This window comes from Primulina eburnea, chromosome 7 (genome assembly GCF_022965805.1).
Source record: "Primulina eburnea isolate SZY01 chromosome 7, ASM2296580v1, whole genome shotgun sequence".
Taxonomy (NCBI): domain Eukaryota; kingdom Viridiplantae; phylum Streptophyta; class Magnoliopsida; order Lamiales; family Gesneriaceae; genus Primulina; species Primulina eburnea.
Window position 1 is genome coordinate 4,650,318 of NC_133107.1, and position 17,149 is coordinate 4,667,466.

The following is a 17,149-nucleotide window of genomic DNA, read 5'->3' on the forward strand; positions in this document are numbered from 1 at the left end:
CTCGTTTTTCAGTGTATTTTTTTTATAATTATTATTTAATTATATTTTTCACTCAAACCCCACCCCCGAGGGTCCTACACAGAGCCGTCCCAAGCCCCGGCGTGAAGGGAGGTAAATCAGGGTTATGCACCGGCAGAAGGTACCCAGAAGAGAGGTTGGCAGGAGAAATTCTCCATAAAGGGGAGCCGAGACTCGATCCCTCACCAATATGGATTAAAGTATCCATAAATTGTATATATGTATACATATTTTTTTTTAATAACGAAAATGTATTTTGTTACAATCGAGTCTCAAACTCAAGAACTCACCCTAAATTTCGAAACCTTGATTCGAGACGACTAGAAGACGTGTTTAGTAGATGATGCAATATTGATACAACTGTTTGCAATACATGATTTGATCTGTTTTACCTGAAATAAGATAGACTTAACTTGAGCAAAAGTAGAATAGAATTAAAAGATAAGGAGGAAATGTTGTAGTCACAATATATCGTTTAAAATAAAATTTAGTAATATAATTTGGTCATTTTAATCCTTGAAATTTTCAAATTATAGTTTTAGTCCACTAAATTGATCCTTACTTCATTTCTAATTATTTTCTCACCGAAATGCTAACATAGAGCCTAAAAAAGTTGTGACACCGAGAGATATAGAATTGCTTACACGGTGTTAGATATTGCTGACAAATTCGAAGTCACGTACGTCATTACTCTGTTTAAAAGGAAGCAAACATACAGAAAAAGATAATTTAGACGACTAAAAGTGCAACATGAAAATTTATAAGACAAAAAATTGGTAATCGACAAATTATAAGACCAAAATTTCAATTTCTCCTCCGTGTATGCCTGGAAATGTTAAATTTTTTTATGTGATGAAATATTAACATTTGACAAAAATATGTAAAACAATGTCGAAATGGTACGTGATGTAACTGGTTTTGAGTAGTTCATTGGTAAATGAATCAAAGGACCATGTCAAAATGAGACATACGGTGTATCGAGGATATTCGAGTTAGTGGAGTAAGTAAGTGCTTGACCAATGATTATAAGTTCGATTCATCATACGGACAAATTTTTGGACGATCTTATCACAATAGTTTGCCTAGTATGGTTTACCTTGCGAGCATGATTTGCGAACTATTACATTAGCCCATTGATTCATTAAGTACACACCGACGAATAACAGCTGTGGTTCTATCCTCATAAAAAACGTACATAACATAGCTGATTTTGAGTAGTTCATTGGTAAATGAATCAAAGAGATTTTCATGTAGAGTAGATCTTCTGTAAGACAAGATCGACCAAATCTATACATACAGTAAAAATAATTCTTTTAATATAAATAATAGTATTTTTTCATAGATCAGTGATCGGAGATCTGTTTCACAAAATTTCTATTGACATGAAGATTTACTCCTTTCTCTAGTTGATTTTGAGAAGCTAATTGGTGAATGAAGACATGTTTCCTTCTATTTAATCAATAAAGTCTAATATAATAAAAAAACTTGAACATCTATATATTACTATTAAATTAAGCACGCGGACCACATAATAAATGTTTCTATTTTTTTTTTTTACTTTTTTTTATGTGGATTTCCTTTGGTTCCCTCAACATGTATTAGAAAACTTCCAATTACATTCTAAGTAACGTTTTTATTTGTAGTTGATAGCCTAAACCCTCATTTTCAATGTACGATGTTTGATTTTGGCAAAGTAATGATAGTCTTTAAATGTGTACTTAGCTTGCCACATTTAATTTCTCTTTCTTACTTTTTATGTGTTGAATATATAAATACATTAGCTTTGAAAATCTGCAAAGAAATTATTGCAATTATATAAATATATATATATTTAAATGTGTACTTAGCTTGTCACATTTAATTTCTCTTTCTTACTTCTTATGTGTTGAATATATGAATACATTAGCTTTGAAAATCTGCAAAGAAATATATTTCTTTGCAGATTTTCAAAACTAATGTATTCATATATTCAACACATAAAAAGTAAGAAAGAGAAATTAAATGTGGCAAGCTATATTTCTTTGCAGATTTTCAAAGCTAATGTATTCATATATTCAACACATAAGAAGTAAGAAAGAGAAATTAAATGTGGCAAGCTAAGTACACATTTAAAGTATATATATATGTATTAATGGATTTTACTTTTTTTTTAAGAGAAATGACCTTTTTACTAAATATCACACAATATAGCATTTTTAATGAAAATTGCATTTTTGATATTGTATATTTTTTTTGTTATTTTAATATTATATGTTTTCAAATTTAATTTTATTCTTGTAACTTCAAATTCTTGAAAATTGCATCTTTTTTCATCTGGGATACTGATGTGTGATACTACACACTTCAGCACCACAAATGTTTCATATCAATGTCACGTCATAAAATGTTAAAATAGCCAAAAATACGAAAATAGCGTGCTAATATTGAAATTTGACAACATAAATTATCAAATCATAAAAAAGAACACATATATGACCAAAAGTACAATTTTTCCTTAGTTTCTTGAAGATATGTGGAGCGGTAGCTAATATATTCTAAAAAAAGATGTCAAAGCCACTTCATAAGTAGCATTGAAATTCAAAGTTTTATATTTCCAAAATTGAAAGTTGGGGAGGCATACAGAAGTTAATCAAAAGGTTATTAATTAAGAGTAGGTCTCATGTGAGACTGTCTCACGGATACTAATCTGTGAGACGGGTCAACCCTACTCATATTTACAATAAAAAGTAATATTCTTAGCATAAAAAATTATACTTTTTCATGGATGATCCAAATAAGAGTTTCGTCTCACGAATTCGACCCGTGAGATCGTCTCACACAAGTTTTTGCAATTAATTAATTATTATCTATTATCTGTATGCAAAAACTAAATCACAAATCAAACAATGTCGGCCATCAGCTAAACTACACACAAACATAAAAGTGTCAAAATTAATCCGTCGAGCCCACTGATCGAGCAGATATGGTCAAACTAAATTAAGCGTAGCTGCACATCGCAAACGCGCAAGTTCTCCCTCTGTTGCACCGATTATTGCACCCTCCGCAGTTCTTTCTATGTGTAAAAGGGTTTATACACTTCCCTTTGCAGCAAATCTCAGAAAACTTACACTTCCTCCCGCATTTCCCACAGTTCAAGTTATCTGTGCGGAGATTTACGCATCTTCTCTTGCAACAACTCGCCCCTGGACTACCCTTTAGCCTGCAAATTCGAGGGTTTTTGTTGCATGTTGTTAATCCAAAACATCGCCATCTAAATCTTCTTCGGGAGAGGAATCTGCTCGCATGAACTGAAGCCACTTCTACAATTTCATTAGATTTTTCGTCGGTAGGAAGTGGTTCAGCCGCGAGAGAAATGGCTACGGCCATCAAAATGAATATTGCTAATAGAATTATCTGAGTTTTAATGTATTCCATTGCATCATAAGTTCCTTGTTAATTAATATGTTGTGTGTGTGATCAAGAAATGTAATCGAAAGGATGAATTGAAAAGAGAAAACAAGTGGAATTTTGAGTGATGCTTGGAAATAGAGGAAGAACAGAAGTGCTTATATAGTGGAAGGAAGACGGATGAGGAAGTGCTACGTACGTACGTAATAATATTTTTGAATTAATGCATTTTATTTTTTATTTTTTTATTTTTTTTTTATTTTAGCAAATTGCATGACCCCTATATGTATCGTGGGGTGGTCTTTATTCAGCAGCCGCATACAAAGTCAATTTATCTTAAAAGTTAGGCACCCAATTCAGGATAAAAGGAATCACTTGTTCAATAAAAAGAATTATTAAACAAATCCACTGAATTTATTTTATCGGTAGAATTAATTATAGAAGTGCTCTATTTTTTGGGTATCGATCGAATTAATTAGAATACACTTTCCATTCTAATTTTTCGAATAGAAAACATTCAAATTTCATACGTATCTACGTACATACATATTTTGTTTAGAAAATACAAGTGTTATATGGGTGATTATTCAAATTTTGGCCAAAATTTTACCACAATCCGTGTAGCTAGCTAGCTAGACTTCTAAATTCCAAATGAAGTCGTCTTCCTCATCAAGGTAGCACTGAAAATTTTTCCATTCAACCAAACAAGAAACCGTGTGTTGTGTCCATATATATATATACATACATATATATATTTATGTATGTATATATATATATATATATGGAAGAAATATCATTCAACCAAACAATAGACCGTGTTTTGTGTACATATATATATATATATATATATAGAAGAAATATCATTCAACCAAACAAGAAACCGTGTGTTGTGTCCACATATATATATATATATATATATATATATATATATATATATATATATATATATATATATATATGGAAGAAATATTTAATTTGTGTCCCTTTTGTGTGTACTTGTTTGTATATTTGTACGGGGAAAGCACAGAGAACAATATGTAACACATATTTTCACAACCATTGACTCTACTTGATCGAATATAAAATGGACCACAGCACTTTAGATGGATTGATACATTCTCTTCGTCTTCGGTCCCTACAAATAGATTTCTCATCGATATTACATTATATGTATATATTCATGAAGCTGCTTGAAATTTTCGCGATAAGATTATGACATAAAGTTGAAAATTGACTTGAATAGAAGGACCATTCTTGAGATAAACAAAAAAAAAAAAACTTATTATTCTATGTTATCAATTTCAGTTTTAGTCCTGCATGTTTGAATTTTGACAATTTTAGTTAATTTTCATCCGGAGTGCAGATGTAACGCTTGATGCACACGTCAATATAACAAACTTACTTCTAGCTTTTGGTTAAATATCAAACTTGAGCACTTTCAGTCTGATGAAAAGCAAGAAGTAGTTCTTAAAAGTTCCCTCAAACACTCCCTTAGCTTGTTTTCACTTTTGGCGGCTCGAATGGATCAAGATTGAGGGGTGTAACTCACTAGATAGTTTGTGACTGCTTTGATCATATGGTTATCAGATAGATGTTAACCTCATATTTATCCATAAAAACTAAAAAAGAACGTTTGACATTTTGAAATGGAATCTGGAACCCCTGCACTGCTGTCCAGCATTCTCAGCGCTTTGAACTACATACACTGAACTTATTTATATACATTCACGTATACACACATATATACTAAAGTATCTTTCGTTTTTGGGAGGATACCCAGGAAATAGAAGAAGAGGAAACTATTGCGCACAAGGAAACCAATGTTGAGTTTATGCTACACTCAGATATGATTTAATGTAAAACATCAATTGATGTTCTGAATTCAGATAAAAATATTGTTAGGCACATGTTCTATAAAATCATATCAGGTGTAGTATAGATTGACGCGAAGAATAATCACCCTTTAGATTTAAAAGAGTCTTGACTTTCATCATGTGATTTTAAAATTTAACTTCAGAAAATTCATTAGGTAAATTCGTTTTACAAGAAACTTTAAGTCCTTATTTATCATTTTCCAATAATTCTATTGTATTTCAAATTCATCTCATTACACGAGGTGCTCTGGAATCATTAATCTTAGTTCGATTACAACCTAGATGACTGCTATGCTCCACCGTTCCTAAATCTACCTACATAAAAAAGATGTTATCCAATGGAGTTTGAATTTGGAAAAATAATATAAAATCAGTTGTATTCCAACATCTTTCGAAACAAGCTAGCTGTAAATCTCTCTCTCTCTTTTTTTTGGGTCTTTCTTGCCGTTGCAGGTTCATATTTCTTTCCTGAATTATGTTGGAAACATTTCCGAAAAAATGTTACACTGTATCAATGACACCACACGTATAGATATGATGGTTAGTTGGTCGACATGCCTTCAGAATTGCGTCTACCATTCCTGAAGCAAGGCTTCTATACCATGAAACACTGAAACTGAGGAGTTGTACGTATTCCTTGTTATGAGAAAAGCAGACATCAAGAAATATAGCTTTCCTCGATTTCTGCTGTTTCATACATGTGTATATTTATTTATTTACTAGAAAAATGCACGTGCGTTGCACGTAAAAACCTAAACTGCTGAAAATATATGTACGAAATTTTGATAATATTTAAATGAATTAAAACATGGTTAATAACATTTATCAAATGAAACAAACTAAGCCATAAAAAATAAAAAAATCATGACCATAGACGGTATATGAATCAGAGAAATTATCTTATCCACTTGACACACTTTCCAATATGCTTCTTGGTTGATTTTGACAACTCAACAACTCTTTGTCCAGGGGCGGATCCAGAATGATATGTTTGGAGGGCCGGTCTACCTCAATTCCTGAACGTAGAAAAAATTCCAAGAATCCTTGTTTTTCCTTCTGATGTGTCTCCGAACTCGCGTCCCACAATATTTCACTCGTCAGTCGACAATATAGCAGAGGTTTTGCAAAAGGTTATTATTTCAAATGGCTTTCTTGATTGTGTTTGTATTAACCAACTATAAAGGTTTTAAGTTGGGACTTTGTAAAAGCCCGTTATTTAGGTTTTCAAAAAAAAATTTGCAGAACAATGTCAAAAAACAGCGTATAAAAAGAATTAAACATGGACTATATGTGTAAACATCGAAAGTCTTTAACCATTAGACTAATTATAGATACTTAAAATTTTGATGGGTCAAATAATATATATACTAAATAATAAAATATATCTTACATAGTAAAAAAAAATTAAAAAAATTCAAGGGTGCCGTGGACCCCTCCGGCCCTACAGTGGATCCGCCCCTGTCTTTGTCGTAGTTTGTTATAATATGCATATAATTATTTTGGTATGCTCAGCAAATATCTGATTGTCTATAGCTATAAGATTAATAAATTTTCAACAACTATTTCTCAATCACTGTGAGAAAAATTACTTGAAATCTCTTCAAATGACTATATCTTAGAATTGTGTCCTCATTTAATTTGACACAATTCAAGAAAATCATCTTTGATCGTCATTTTTTGGAAGCTTTGCAATAATGATTGCGTGTATCATGTCATGAGGATGATATAGTTTCAATCTCATTTGTTGTGTTTAGAACATAATATTATATTATTCATTGAAACAAAACAAATTTTCTTCTAGCGAGTTTATATTTTGTTTTATAATATTTTATCTTGTAGAATGACATACAAAATTATTTGTTGTATTTTAAAAATCTTGAGAATAGATACGAATAATGTAATTAAGATATGCATATGAGATATCATTCTAATATATGTCAAAGTATTTGTTTTATTCAATATCTAATCTAATAATATAACCATTTAGATTTCATGAGCATTTTACGATAGTCAAAATTAATTTGATGAAATATTGTAGAATTTTATTTGAATTTCAATATTTGGCTAAGTGAATTTATTTGACAAGGAGTTTTCTATGCTATATCATATATGTTATGAATTAGCTGGTTAGACACTTTGACTAAAAAAAAGAGACAAAAACAATCTTGTATCACCTTGAAATATATCGAGATAATATTGGAGGAAATAAAGTGAAACTGGCTCGATGTCTCAATAAAATGCACAGAATTCATCTATTATATTGTGTCAACAAAGCTTTAGAATTGTTCTCATACCATTATAAATAGAATGAAAATTATGTACAATTTGTTTTTCATGTATTTTTTTTCTGAATGAAGAATTTTTTCTTTTTCAAAAACTATTTTATTGAGAAATATTGACATTTATATGTCGCACAACCATGAAGTAGCAACATAATCATTATATAACACTTAATGTACACATACAATTCTTCAATTTCTTCTTCATTGTGCTTCGTAGAAATTTAAATCTGAATCATTCTTGATCTTAAAATTTTGCTTTAAATATGATTTAATATATATGTATATGTTTCATGTTACTTAGTTGGACCTAATTTCAAATATCTATAAAAAAAATGTGCTTGAATTATATCATACAGAAATTAGGACATAGTATATAGGACTGAGCACTTGCCGTTTTACCAAAAGTTATAGCTAGTAGTAATTGTGCAAATCAAATCTTTTAAACCACGCAATAGTTCAAGCACCACGGTTCGGCCGCTCAACCAAGTAGGGACAATTATTACACCCAACAATCTTCCTCCTATAATTGCACTCCTTGCAATCAATGAGAATCGAACCCGTGACCTTGGCTCTGATTCAAATTGTAAGACTGAGCGTTTGTCGCTTTACCAAAAACTATAGCTAGTAGTAATTGTGCAACTCAAATCTGTTAAACTGCACAGCAGCTCAAGCATCACGGTTCGACCGCTCTACCAAACAGGGACAATTATCGCACCCAACATAGTAATACACAACATATTTTTTTTATTTAACATGTCTTTTTTTTTCATCCACTATGTTTGTCGAAACTTTTTTGTTCAAAATTTGACGCATTTCGTAGACTATATATATGAAAAACTAAGAAATTATATAATTCACAGAAACCATTTATTATTCTCTTCATAGAGTAGAAGACCCAACATACGTGGTTTGATTGGTGTACTCTCATACTTATTTTTATATAAACAACAAGACACATCATATAATATCAGAAAAATCAATTACCGCCAACAATACTAACCAAAACGAATAAAAAAATCATAACACAAACAATCTCGATAAGAAAAAAAATGATAACTCAAAATTCAAAAATAATTTATTTAGTACAATAACAAAGAAATTGAAATATATACGAGCAATAAAAAACATAAATCACTCTCAAATTAAATATTAACCCATATTATTTACAATTTGTATAAATTTTCCAATATTTTTTTAAAATAAAGAGAAGACGTCTTATTAATGTCATCGTTTTATAGATATTCATTCCACTTCTTTAAAAAACACAAATGAAAAATGGTGACTTGAAATCATAATAAAACCATTTAGAAAAACAGCTGTAAAAATATAATACAAAGTCACACAATTTTTCTTAAACCATAGAAAAATATTAGACTATTGACAAAATATCTGTAGCAACAACAAAACATGCGTTAACTTGTGATATAATTAAAATTTAGAATCATGCATAATCATTGAATTAGAACAAAATCGCATGCCAAAAATCTACTGGATATTATATATTTTAATAATTTATCCATATTTGTCGTTTACCAGAAGACCCTTAGACCTACCAATTTTTGTAGTTCACCTATTATTTTCATAATAAATAATATTACAAAAATAATATAAACAAGAACATAAAAACTCAAATTAAAATGCCTTCTATCAATCTAAGTAAAAAAATTGATTAGATAATATAATAATGTCGTAAAAAATTTAAATATTGATTTATATACAGAAGTTTGGAAATATATTTGTCCCAATAAATAAAAAATATTATCTCTTGATATTCTGAGACATAAAGTAAAAACGAAGAAATATTTCAATTTTTTAATATTTTCTAAGTCACTTTAAAATAAGTAATCTAAGCAAACAAAAAATATGCATTATGTGTTTAAAAAATAACAAAATATCTTACTAATAAAAAATTGAAAAATAACCATTTTTGTTGGATATTTGATTTTGTTTTCTCTTTTCTTTGTGCAAACAAACAAATAACAAAAACAATCCAAACACAATTACATGATCAATACAAATGACATATAACAATCAAACATGTTAACGCTAGGGTAAAAAAACTCCTCTCATTGCAAGAACAAAAAATGATCAAATAGAGCATATTATTTAGTAATATTTATTTAACAGCATTTATAAAAAAAATTGACTAAATAACTTAAAAACAGTGTTTGAAATCTATTACAGAAAAATATTTCTCTCAATCGTATATTTCTATTGACACATGAGGAGTCTGAAAATATATTTATTCTAAATGAGAGAAAGAAATTTTGTATGACCTTAATATTTATTAATACTTTATTTTATTCAATCCGACTCATCTCTTTTGTCTTCCTATTATTATTTGACGGCAATGTATAAATTTAAGTATTAAAATTAAATTTAAAGTAAATTAAAATAATAGTTAGTTTGATTGAGTTAAATACACTATTAATGATCTTATTAAACTAAAATAAAAAATGATTTAAATAACACCATTAATATGACAAATTGTAATATAAAAAAATAAAGTGATTTTCTGTGAATTTGAAAAAAAAAATAAAGTGATTTTGTGTGAATTTGATGTCAATGTAATCACAATTCACATTCATATATAGATATTAGTATAGATTAGTATAGATAGATAGATTAATTTAATTTTAATTAATTTCAAAAGTAAATTAAAATAATAGTTAGTTTGATTGAGTTAAATACATTATTAATGATCTTATTAAACTAAAATAAAAAATGACTTAAATAACACCATTAATATGACAAATTGTAATATAAAAAAATAAAGTGATTTTCTGTGAATTTGAAAAAAAAATAAAGTGATTTTGTGTGAATTTGATGTCAATGTAATCACAATTCACATTCATATATAGATATTAGTATAGATTAGTATAGATAGATAGACTAATTTAATTTTAATTAATTTCAAATTTTAATTAATTAATTTTAATTTTATGAAATAGAAAATGAAAAAGAAAACATGTATTCAATTCACATATTTATATTAGTATAGTATAGATATAGATATATTTTAATTAATTAATTTTAATTTTATGAAATAAAAAATGAAAAGAAAATATGTATTAATGATTGATATGAAAATGTATATTAATGATTAATATTAAATGAAAGTAAGGATATTTATGTAAATTCATAATATTTATGTAAATTCATATTTCAATTCATATATTTATATTAGTATAGATTATTTATTTATTTCTCTTCAACATAAATGTAAGACATGCAAAACTCTCCACTATAGTCTCTACCCTAATCCGTTGCATACCTAAAACTAGAGCGCTGAAGAAAATCATGGTGGTAGCTCCAGTAATGCCGAGACATCGAAGTTATTAACGATTCCTTGGCTTAAAAGGCGCATGGCTGCTCCTTGTGAAAACTTTCTAGCAAACAAGAAACAGGGAACGGATGTCAGGTTCTTACAGAACCACTCGGTTCTGAATTACATTTTATAATATACATGACTAATGTCTTGAAAAAATACATTTGGAAAATGTAACTTGACCCAAGTAATAAAAATGTTAACGTAAAAATACATCAGTTACAGACACTGACAATCATGTACATTTTCATTTAACCGAATTGGTGTAACGTGGCTAGGCCGCATGCTGAAATTTCTCCATGTTTTAGGATTGGTAGAAAAATGGATTAGCGTGAATAGATTCAGTTTACTTCAAAGCAGAACATTCGTATACTCTACAACTTTCAAGCAGGACATGATGTAGGGTGGCCATCAACAAACCTTAATTCTTTTTATCTGTTGAGGTCATGAATCCGCATAGCTAAATGTAAAAGGATGCCAGAACTTATTTTCCAAATTTGTCTTGGATCGATTCCATAGCGTGTAGGTCAACGTTCTTCTTCCAAGCTCGGATTCAAGATCATTCATCTATCAAATGACGGGAAAGATATAGTGACCGACTCCTTCAGGATACAATTCGGAATTATGGTAAATATTTCCCACGTAGAGGATAAGAATTTTATTTCTTAAGGAATGGCGATGCCATGAGCGACAAGAAAAAATAAACAAACGGAATAGAAAGAAAGTAGCTTACTGCAAGTAAAGTCTGCACATAGTGTTCATCCGGGATACAATTGTGCTGCTTTTATTAGGAATATTTCTTTTATTACAAAATACAACTAGGCAGTTTATAGAGCAAATAATGGATAACATATGAAATTTGTGTGTTGCTCACCGGCAAGTTAATTAAATCTACGTTCACTGTGAAAATTAGTAATTAAGAAAGTAAAAAAAATGTTTCTGAGCTATTGTGCAAAACTGGTGCTACAATAGATGGACTTGCTAACATCCATGCCACATAATATTCACCAGCAAAATTGAATGGTTCAACACTGCATGCAGTTTATTCATCGCAGGCAACCCTCATAGAGGCCAATTTTTCGAGATCTTTGACTGCTTGGTTAACAGCATACACGATCATCTTCTTAACCTGGTCAGTTAGCGAAACAGTAAAAAAAAATTGTTTGGATTTAAGATAAAAGCACACAATCATAATTCATATGTAACAAAGCTACCTCTAGCTTGTCTTCTTTGGCTCTGTGTTCTTTTGGTAGTTCTCTGAATTCTTCAGTCAGTTTAAGGCATTCGTGTATATTTTCAGGAGATACAAAGTCTACAGCAACTTTCGTGCAGGACTGGAAAACAAGAATTCAGATAGGGAAAAGACATGCAAGCAAAAACTGATGCCAATTCAAGAAATATTTGAAAATGGTTGAAACTTACCTTCAGATTTCTCACTTGGTGTGGACAGCCTGCAGGTATGAACACTGACTCTCCAAGTTTTTGCTCAAACGTCCACGGTTCGATACCTGAAATGATTGAAAAATCGGTTCTTTCAGTCTTGTCTCCAAAGAATATGATTGGGAACTAAACACTACTAAAACACCACAGGTTTACTTACCAAATTCTTCTTTTAGCTTCTGTTTATGTGCTGAAGTTAGGTAGAATGATTGGTCGTGAATTGGATGAATTACCTACATAAAAAATTGGGAGAAGACAAAATTTAGTACAACACTTAATAATAAAAAACATTGAGTTTTAGTTAGTGTTATTAATAATCACCTTATGAACAGGAGAGCAAAAGGTGTGTCGAAATTCTTTTGAATGTTTGAGGAGATATTCTTTCAATTTCGGCACATCTTCCCTTCTGAATATGTCCCAAAGGGCGCTGCCTTGCTTTGAATGCACTTTAGGCAGGAAATCAGTAACTTCTTTCTCTTTGGTGTCGTCAAAGTTGATCTCACAAGGCTTTTGCTTTCTGTTCAGGTCTCTGCCTTCTCTTTCGTCCTGAGCTCTGTGCATTTCTTTCAACAATTCAATGGCTTGGTACTGCTCAGGACTTATCGCTACATCTGCAGTGTGTGTCAAAATATTCACCTGAACCAGTAAAATCCATGAAAGTTTGTCACACGGCATAAGATATGAAAATTATAAATTTCTAATGATGAAGTAATACTCATTCTTGCATTGCTGAAAATGGCCAAGTGATTATTCAGTACACTGATAAATGATAAAAACGGTGATGTTCCAATTAATCAACTTTTGTATGTACTAGCACAATTTTCAATTTAATGATGCACAAATCAAAATGATATATATCGTCCTGAAGTTCATACCGCATCTGACATATCCAAGTGAAGTTTAGTAACAGAATCTCCCCTTCCAAGTTCCTCCCTGATCCCATATGCGATATATGTCTTCGGACCCAAATCAGGTTTTATGACACTTGCTGGCAACTTCACAGCGAGGTTAAGGAAACCATTCCTTGGATCTGTGTATTCTTGGAACGGCAGTGCACTAATAAATTCGTCACAGTGACGGGGCAACAAATCCTCAAATTTGTCAGATGGTGGCCAGTCCTTGAGTTTCAGCATCTCAGGCCAGAAATTTCCATATGTTCTCCCTTCCGTGTAACCTTTAAAGAATTTACGAGTACAAATCTTAACCTACAAAAGAAAAAAAAACTAAGTATTAGAATCAACGGTTAACAAAACGTAAACAAAAAAGACAGTCAAACTGAATTGGTCGGAATAAATATGAGAAAACCATAGGACCATTTAAATATATCATCAATTTTGAAATCTATCTTCAGCATAAAAAGATTCGGCAAGTTATTCAAATACAGGACGACTTGAAGAAAGTGGGAGTGTGGGACTACCTCACAACCAGCCAGGCAATCAATAGCCTTCACATCTGACATCCTTGAACTGTTCCTATTTTCTTTGTGCTCACTCAATGCCCGCCACATAACCAATGGTTCCCAACTTAATCCACTAGTCTGATCAAGAACGCTTCTAACAATAACAGGTTCTCCTTTAGCCCAGTGCTTGCGAAAATTCCGAAACTCTTCCTCGTTCACTATGTTTTCTGAATCTGGGCAATATAAGTAGTTGTCTTCAGAGCCCTCTCTTGAAGCAGCCCTACGCAACTCTCCAGACTCGTCATCACAGAACTTAGTCGGAGACATTTTCTCCATAATTTTATATTTACTTTTGATTTTCTCAGCCCGTGTTCTTAAACTTGAGATGAAATCAGCAGAAAGGAGGCATTTCAGCTCTAAACAGAAATCCCCACATCCACCCATTTCTTTTGGAGCACAATATATCCTCCCGTTGCTGCTGGAAACCCAGTCAACGGGGATTGTAGAAATATCATCTAAAACCTCTGCATGAGAGGATTCTGGTATTGGTTCTCCACCATGCATGTAATCATACCCTTTATCTACATATTGAAATATTTTTATGTTGTGACCTCCAGCCGGTAAGTGACCTCCACGGATGTCCCGGCCACAACCGAGACATAGTTCATAACTGCAGTTTGGGCAACTCCAATGAAGATCAACAATCGAAGTCAAACAGTGGTTGCTGCTCCATAGCCATGAAAGAAAAAGAATGGGACTTATAATACGCAAGTGTATTTCGGTACGAACTTCAGGTCAAAGGAAACAAGATCACTTACCAATATACACGCTCACCAATGGAGCAAGTTGCATGTTTTAGTTCCACATAAGACGGTTCAACATCTGACCATGTGATACTGTGTTAGAACAAAAATAGAGTAGCCTTCAAAAACGCTACCCTGGTTTAGCACACTCACACACATACCTTGATATTTAGCTTCCTTTTCAATCTCTTCAATTTGTTCTTGATGAATAATTTCAAGGTGCGGAAGAAGTTCACTAATTAGATATTGTAGGTGCCAAGTCTTCTCCTCATCAGTGAGATCTCTTCGGGATGTCTAAAATTGGAGAGTGAACATGTATTTAGCTGATCTGATGATTTGAAAACACAAAACTGTCTCAAGAAATAAACGAACCTTCAACATGTTAGTTGAATGTAAGCAAGAGTTGCAGTTACAATTTCCACGGCAGAAAGGGCAAACTTCTGACACTTCCTCTTCGGATAACGGATACCTATGTATACAATTAGAAAATATTAAAATTTCCACATTTTCTTTAGAATAAATATATTAGGATTAAGGTGGTATGGTCACCATTGCTTAATGCACTGAACGCAGTAGAATTTCTGTTCGCATTTTCTACATGGAACAACAATCCTTCTGTCTGTTCTCTGACACTGATGACATTTTACAGATACCCTTTCATTTAAATTCTAATGACAAGGAGAATAAAAAACATGAGGCAAACAGGGAGATAAAAGCATCAACATTTTACAGAAATCACACTAAAACGAATGCAGAAAGAATTTTGAAGTAAAATATACCTTAATGTTTGTGGCTATATTCTTTTGTACAGTATTCCTATCAGTTTTTCTTATTGATGAACAAGGATCGGCAGATGTGGAGGGAGAGGAAGAGGAGTTAGACTTAAAATGTTCGGCAAAGCCATCATCTTTCCTTTGTCTGCCTTTAAAACTTTGTTCTGCGTTATCTTTATCATGATTTTGGTTTTTTGCCTCTATGGAGAAATCGCCTTTTCCCGTCGTTGTTTCTAGCAAGAAAACTACATCCTCTTCTTCATCTACCCAATAATCACCTACGTAGAAATTAGTTTGTAGAAACTTGTTCGAGGTTTTACATCGCCTTTTTGATGTTCTCTGACCATCCATCTTCTCAGATTCATTTTGCTCAGTGCAATTTCTGGCCACAGACCGCCTCTTGTCCTCCATGCTTGCATCCCAATCTTCTTCCTCGTCCCTTTCTCCCCTTTTATTCAAAACTTTATTTCTGCTAATATTTCTCTTGTTTGACCTCTCACAAACTCTTTTCTCAGTGGAGCCTTTATTCACTCGACTTGTCATTGCCTTTGCAAATGACGGTTCTTTCAAAGCTGAAACACAACTATTTTTAGCCGGTATCAGTAAAGCAGAGGCAATTTCGGTACTTTCACACATACTTGTTTTCTGATTACACGCATTGTTCATTTCTTGAGGCAAGAAATTTACAAATTCCTGTTCATCCTCATCCAAATCCAGGTAAGCCGCCGCCTCCTCTCAACCACTCTTCTTGGAGTCGCTGCCATTTTGTTTTTCAGGTGACAGATGTCAGGTTCTCGCTTCATAATCATCTGCGCCATAGTCACACTGCAGATGCATATGATAGATCACGTATCTTTGACAAAATAAATACTCCAGTTTCAAAGGAAACACCAGTCACCAAAAATAATTAACATGAACACTTCACTTTTTTTATCGGGAAACTCGCCTTGCGTGATGATCAAAGTAGATGAACATTCAATTATACGTCTGCGAATATTCGAAAAGAAAGCATGCGTTTTTCACCCGATTTAAACATTCACAAAGAGAAAAAAATTAATCAAAACACTGATACAAACATTAATCTGCCTAGAAATTAAAACAAAACTAATTCAATTCAATCAATCAAGAATCCTCGTAAAGAGGAAAGACAAAAAAAAAAAAAAAACAATCACGCATCTAATAACTACCTCAAAAAATGGATTGTTCCGGCTCACGGGATCGATCATGCACAAAAGTTTCTTTCACGAATCGATCACATCAATCCCATGATTTCCAGAAGTGATCAAGGAAGCAATCAAATCCCACTTGCAAGAAGAATACGGTTCGATTAGGCGTGAACGCGATGAGAAACAGTCTAAAGAATCTCCGAAAGTCAGGAATGTTAATTACGGCGAATCACTATCGTATGATTGTGTTCTCCGCTTTTGTACAAGGAAATATAGGATTATGTATATATATATACTGCACACACATATGCTTGGTAACTTGATTTTTACTGAGTTGACTTAACTCCTGTTTTTTCTTTATTTGACCTACTATTTTAATCAATAGTGGGTTTTTTTGTTTAAATAATCTTATGAACTAGTGTGAGACGGAGATCCGACTCGTATTCAAAATCAGAAGTAATATTTTTTTATGAATTATGTCAAGTCGATATCGGTCTCCAAAATTTTTTTGTTTAATCAAATATAGATTTAATTTTCTAATTTTTGCTGAAGGAATAATTTATGTCAGCTTTATTCTTCTTCAAATTTGTTTTCAACTTAACTATCTTCTATACGTGGTGTAGGTTTAATTGCTTTTTATATTTTATAAAATGAAATGAAATTACTAGTCTAATATATA

The 17,149-nt window shown here is 31.7% G+C and overlaps 1 protein-coding gene across 3 annotated transcripts; it reads right to left on the bottom strand.

Annotated features, from left to right (window-relative positions):
- Positions 1–11,309: 11,309 nt before the first annotated feature.
- LOC140836808 (lysine-specific demethylase JMJ26-like) lies at positions 11,310–16,724 on the bottom strand. 3 transcript variants are annotated; one of them, XM_073202615.1, is made up of 15 exons: positions 16,492–16,724; positions 15,943–16,129; positions 15,311–15,876; positions 15,081–15,199; positions 14,904–15,000; positions 14,693–14,825; positions 14,547–14,610; positions 13,747–14,452; positions 13,205–13,534; positions 12,651–12,965; positions 12,490–12,562; positions 12,312–12,397; positions 12,104–12,223; positions 11,623–12,018; positions 11,310–11,456 (listed from the first exon to the last, which is right to left on the bottom strand). In XM_073202615.1, exons 2-14 carry the CDS (start codon positions 15,968–15,970, stop codon positions 11,932–11,934), a joined length of 2,724 nt encoding a protein of 907 aa, XP_073058716.1. In that variant the 5' UTR covers positions 15,971–16,129; positions 16,492–16,724; the 3' UTR covers positions 11,310–11,456; positions 11,623–11,931. The 3 variants fall into 3 exon arrangements, with proteins under 3 accessions (XP_073058716.1, XP_073058715.1, XP_073058714.1); XM_073202614.1 differs by having other exon boundaries at positions 15,081–15,163; positions 15,311–16,129; XM_073202613.1 differs by having other exon boundaries at positions 15,311–16,129.
- Positions 16,725–17,149: the final 425 nt, after the last annotated feature.